At 41.6% G+C, this 5,820-nt stretch overlaps 2 protein-coding genes across 2 annotated transcripts; both read left to right on the top strand.

The window, feature by feature from the left end:
- Window positions 1-1,837: 1,837 nt before the first annotated feature.
- LOC124170056 (tigger transposable element-derived protein 6-like) lies at window positions 1,838-2,284 on the top strand. The gene has a single exon (XM_046548741.1). The coding sequence runs from the start codon at window positions 1,838-1,840 to the stop codon at window positions 2,282-2,284; it is 447 nt and encodes a 148-aa protein (XP_046404697.1).
- Window positions 2,285-2,466: 182 nt separating this feature from the next.
- On the top strand, window positions 2,467-3,183 carry LOC124170055 (tigger transposable element-derived protein 6-like). Its single transcript, XM_046548740.1, has one exon. The coding sequence runs from the start codon at window positions 2,467-2,469 to the stop codon at window positions 3,181-3,183; it is 717 nt and encodes a 238-aa protein (XP_046404696.1).
- Window positions 3,184-5,820: the final 2,637 nt, after the last annotated feature.

The raw sequence follows: 5,820 nt of genomic DNA, 5'->3' as shown, positions 1-5,820 counted from the left end.
ATTCGAACCCGGATCCCTCGATTTCCGGCCGAGTGCTTTAGCCAGTTAAGCTACCGAGGCGTCAATCTCCTCTGTGGAAATTTGTGGACTTTACCGGACAAGGTGGTATGGACTGCTGAGCATATTATGCGACTAGCAGTCCATACCACCTTGTCCGGTAAAGTCCACAAATTTCCACAGAGGAGATTGACGCCTCGGTAGCTTAACTGGCTAAAGCACTCGGCCGGAAATCGAGGGATCCGGGTTCGAATCCCGGTCAAGGCGAATGATTTTTCCTCTGTGGATTTTTTGCACAATTGACAATGTATGTTTACTATGGCGAAGTATTCAAAACTTCATTGGTTGGTGTTCTACCAATGAGCGCAAATTTTTGTCTACTCTGTCCCCATCCCAGAGGAAAATCTGGAGAATCCCCTCCACCAAATATATATATAACCGTCTTCTCCTTGATGGATGTAGTCTGTTAATCTGCAAGTGGTGCGTTTGCTCAAGATCGTACATATATTTGCTCGATTGCTTGAGGATACCATCTTCATTGTGTTTATGGAACGCCCATAATTCGACGGGGATCTGGTCCAACTGGAAGAATTTCGAAGCTGTTTTGGATTCCATGCCGATCGCCAAGAAATTTAATACTTGTGACACGGATTGGGCGAATACGTTGCGGAAGACAGGTAAGACTGAAAGCATTTTATTTGATGATTCTCTACCAATTTTTCTATTACGTCATGAAATTATTTTGCCGTTTAAAATCACTGATGTTTTGAAGTATTGCATCTCGTAAAGTAATTTATCTGTTGCAATTGTATAATAATAAAAGGCAATTTATTTCACAATTTTGAATAAAATTATCAGTGATCCTTCAAGATATAGCATTTTAACTACGTTTTTGATAGCAAAATATTGGTACTCAAAACCTGCAGCTCCACTTTCACGGCTAATTATTACGTTCTAGCGCTTTATCCTATTCCCTTCCGTAAATTCCCATCACCTGTGGCAATAAACCTCTTCCGTACCTTCACCCTACCCTTTCTCCTAGTGACATGGTATGACGAATGGCCTGAGGTGCCTTGCCTATCACATCATACCTTTCCTCTTCCCGTCCCCCCCTCCAACCCGCCACGTCCCTCCAGCGCACCCGTTCCCCACTTGACCAGTCACTAACTCCCACCAACCAAATTTTCATGCATGGTACATACCTGATGGCATCGCTCAGCAATGTCAAGTAACGTAAAAGAATTTATCTTTTACGTTACTTGACATTACGTTTTGCTCAAAACCAAATATTTTTTTATTTATCGAGGAATCACTGATGATATAAAAAATGTGGCTAGCCTTCAACTTATTTTATCTTCATCGCAATGTATTCAGTAGTAACAAAGATGCGACTCTTCAGACTCGAATATCTTTCCTGTGTGCGAGGACAATTGAAGTCTGGAACTCATTCCCTGTTCGCTTTACTGATTATTAGGAGCTGAGAAAATATAGGAATAGTCTGTCCTAGTCTGCTTTAGTCATTACCTTTGGTAACGGCTGCACGAGTTGATTGTGACAACAGGACTTGCTACGGTACGAACTGGAAAATATTTTGAGATTATTCTTTCTTAATTTTTCTATAAATTGAGGAATTTTCAGTTATTTTTATTCCTTCCTTATTATTATAATTATTCCTTTACAGTAAACCACCAATACCACCAAAAAACGCCGACAACTCTCCATTGAAACGAAGTTGCAAATTTTGGAATCGGTCGACACTGGAGAGAAAAAAACGGCAATTGCGGAGAGATTTAACATTCCGGCATCCACACTTTCCACAATTATTGCCAACAGGCACAAGATGGGAAATGGTATTGAGAAATTTGGTCCGGAAAGGAAGAGGTCTCGGTCATGCAAAAATGACGAATTAGACAGGAAAGTATTTGAGTGGTTTACGGAAGTGAGAAGTGCCAATATCCCGTTATCTGGGTCCATCCTACAGGACCGGGCGAAAACAATAGCCCTAAAATTAGGGATAGATGATTTCCACGCCTCTAATGGATGGCTCTCAAGATTTAAGCGTCGGTGGAATTTGACGACTCTCAGGGTATGTGGGGAGGAAGCAGCAGTCGACGTGGCCGTGGTGGAGGAGTGGAAGAAAAATTTGCCTTCCTTGGTGGCTGGGTATGATCCCAAAGACATTTTTAACGCCGATGAGTCTGGCTTCATCTATAATCTCCTTCCAGACTCCACGTTAGCTACCAAGGGAGAAATTTGCCATGGGGCAAACGAAGTAAAGACAGATTGACCGTTCTTTTCTGCACTAACAGTGACGGGTCAGAAAAGTTGAAGCCTTTCGTGATTGGTAAGTTTGCTAGTCCGAGGTGCTTCAAGCATGTTAAAAAATTGCCATGCCGTTATGGGAATAACAAAAGTGCGTGGATGACGGCAATTTTATTTAGAGAGTGGCTCGCATCACTTGACGCAGTCATGGGGGGTAAAAATAGAAAAATTCTTCTTTTCCTTGACGGCTGCACCGCTCACAAAACATCAGATATGAAGCTGAGAAACGTGAAAGTCGTACATTTTCCCCCTAATTGCACGAGCAAAGTGCAACCACTCGATCAGGGGATTATTTCCCTCGTGAAGAGGGCATATAGAAGGCAGCTGGTTGAATATCTTCTACCTAGAATAGGAAACACGGAAGACATCAAGTCACTGAAGTGGAACATCCTGCAAGCCATTCAGCGTCTCTGTGTTGCATGGGATGGAGTAGAGAAGAGCGCAATCACGAATTGCTTCAGGAGGGCAGGCTTTCCCGGAGAGATGGACGTCCAAGACGACCCACAGCCGGAGGAGAGGGAGGAATGGGGCGAAGTCGCACAATTGTTAAACATTGAAGGGGTATCTTTCGAAGACTTTGCAAACATTGATGATGATCTCGCTGTTTTTGGCAAGAATGAGGATCCTGAAATAATCACAGAGACGCAGGATGTGAGCGATGAAGAGAGAGAAGAGTCCAGCAATTGCGTAGTGCGCCCCAGTTGGAAGGAAGTGGTGGACGCAGTAGATGTTTTGGAGCGAGTTTTTATTACTTCAGAAGATGGAATAGAAAATTTGAAAATTCTGCGGCAGGTTGAGCAAGCAGCCAGTAAAGAAATGAGAAAAAGGATGAGACAGACAACTTTGCAAAACTATTTTAAATAGAATAATTTTGGATTAAAAAACTTAAAAACAGATACCGTCTCTTAATTATTAAAAATGTTATTCAAACCCATTTTTTTCGAAATTTGTTTAAACTTCCTGAAATGTACTAATTTGCAAAGAATATGGAATGTTTTGGCTGAGGTAAGTCTCAAGAGAGCTGACTGTATATACAGCGAGGACAGTAGATGTTGCTGTATTTATATTTGTGAGGAGGTAAGTGAAGGAGAGATAAATCGAAAAGCAGATTACTAATACATGAATTTTGTCCTCCTTCTGGGTGTGTGTCAAATAAGTTGGGTTACTTGAAGAGCGGCAGACCACAGGGTCACGCACTGTCGGAGACGCATGAGATTTCGGTTAGGGGAAGGGGAATCACTGAGGAGAGGAATAGGCGAGGGAGGGCTCCCCGAAGAAACGTGGAAGGCGAGGGGAGATAACAGCAGCATTGTAGAGAAACAGTCGACTAAGTGCGTAGTTCTTCTTCCTTTCAGAGGGGAAATGTTATTGAATAATAGACATTTTGGTATGAAATGTTTGGGAGTGGTTAGTTGTAAATCCACTCCTTTCCTCCTCATTTCAGTGCGTGCGTGGGGTTAGACTTCTTGCTGTGTCCAACTGGAAACATCTCCACTCCAAATTGTTAGCATGAAATATTACCAGTGCAACTGTAGTTTTCAGATTATCGATCTTCGCCTGGTTTGGGCAGAAGTCCTTCAAGTGTCATAAAAGATGCGAAAAGGAGTGGGATCAGGTTCTTTCACGTGTTTTTATTCTCTGCTAACGTAAGTCGTATTGAATTGGTTAGATAGTGCTTTAGTGACTAATTATTCCAGTTTAATAGTTTTGGCCTGCAAATGGCACATACAAGAGATACGTTCGGTAAAGGACTGAAAAACCACAAACCTCGCTTAAAATTGACTAACAATAAGTATGAAGAGGTGAACTGGATGAATTCCCAGCGATTCCAACTGTTCTTATACTCGGGGAATACTTTGTTTTTGTTTTTTGTCTATCAGTGGGTAAAGTAATTGCGTAAGCTTGGTTTCGCTGAGCGTAGCCCGGGGCAGCCTACTGATGACAGTTCCGGGATTTCCTTCCTTACCTACCAATTCTATCCTCTCCCGAGGGCGTCAGCGGGCTCCTTTGTCGCGACGACCCCCTCCTTTTCCCTACCTTTTTACCACCCCCTCCTTGGGTAACTCGGGCATATAAGTCTCGGACTTGGTTCTCGGGCTAAAGTTGAAACCGTATGGAGATTTTTAGTCTCTCCTAAACACTGGATGAAAGGCGACAAAGCGTGGATTCAAATATTACCTGGCTTACTCGAGGATAGTACTGCGTTTTGGCACCGAGAAATGGGTGTACCAGCAGAATACCGATCATATCCAGCTTCTATTAAGTCATACCTGAGAGGAGTATCGGTCATACTGAATGCATTATCATCTGAGATTGCCATTGTTACTTCGATTGCCGACTTCCACGATTTTACTCGTGGTAACTAACACGCCCCACCTAACTTCCATCGTCGTTTATAGATATTAGTACATACCGGTCACGAACATAGATATTTACCGGAATTTCAATAGGATGCCAACAATGCACTTTATTTCGTAAGTCTTTGGGCAATATTGCTCTTTCAGGCAAATTTGCTGCACAAAACTGCCATTTGATATCGACTTCAATTATTGCACTCAAAGAATAATGCCGACTAGATACTCAGGAAAATTATGGATCACTCTTTAAGACGTGATCCTTTGACATTAATTTTGGCGCTCCTTAAATTTCAGGCCATAGTTAAAGTAAGCGATGAGACGTAGAGCAGAATGGATGATGAAAATAGTAATTTCAATAAGAAATACGCAGATTGAAAATCACGCGGCGATAGCCACGGTATTAGAAGGTAAAGAATAAAAATTGTTTATCATCACTCTAGGGAAGGTTTTAATGGCGAATGAAGCAAGATTGATAAATTTACTCGACTTGCATCGTAAAGCACACGGAACACTTTGTGCCCCTGCGAAGACGCAACCCGCTCGTTACCCCCATACAACGAAACCCTCTACAGCGAAGTCATGATTTTCCCGGTCCCCTCAAATTCGTTGTACGGAGGTTTTACTGTATAATAGAAAGTATATGAATATATTAGAATACAATATCACATGTGTTAAGAGTAAAATATTCACTGACAGAATACAATGGCTGTGAGGCTAGCCATGAGTGAATCACACTCTTGAATTTGGTCAAGCTAGCCATTCTGGCTGAGATAGGGAGATGGTTAAATAGCTTGATACCTAAATTATGTATGGAGAATTGGGTTTTGGTTAATCTGCACTGATTTAGTGATAAGGAATTCTTATTTCTTAGGCTATGGTTATGAGTTGTACTTCTTATAGGGAAAAGATCAAGGTTTTCTTTCATATATAGTAAAACTCTGTACACGTACATACTGTAAATAGTTAAAATGTTCAATCTAATAAATAGTGGGCAACAGTGTTCACGAGATGGAGAATTAGTTAGTATTCTAACTGCCTTTTTTTGCAAAAGAAACACTGATTTTATATCGGGGGCACTACCCCATATTTCTAGGCCGTAATCTATGTGGCTGTTAAAAAAAGCATAATATATAGATTGCATATA

Source organism: Ischnura elegans, chromosome 13 (genome assembly GCF_921293095.1).
Source record: "Ischnura elegans chromosome 13, ioIscEleg1.1, whole genome shotgun sequence".
Lineage (NCBI taxonomy): Eukaryota > Metazoa > Arthropoda > Insecta > Odonata > Coenagrionidae > Ischnura > Ischnura elegans.
This window is presented reverse-complemented; position numbering and strand designations above follow the sequence as displayed.

Excerpts from the sequence above, each read along its gene's own strand:
- LOC124170055 (XM_046548740.1), top strand. The coding sequence starts at position 2,467 with ATGGGGGGTAAAAATAGAAAAATTCTTCTTTTCCTTGACGGCTGCACC.
- LOC124170056 (XM_046548741.1), top strand. The coding sequence starts at position 1,838 with ATGGGAAATGGTATTGAGAAATTTGGTCCGGAAAGGAAGAGGTCTCGG.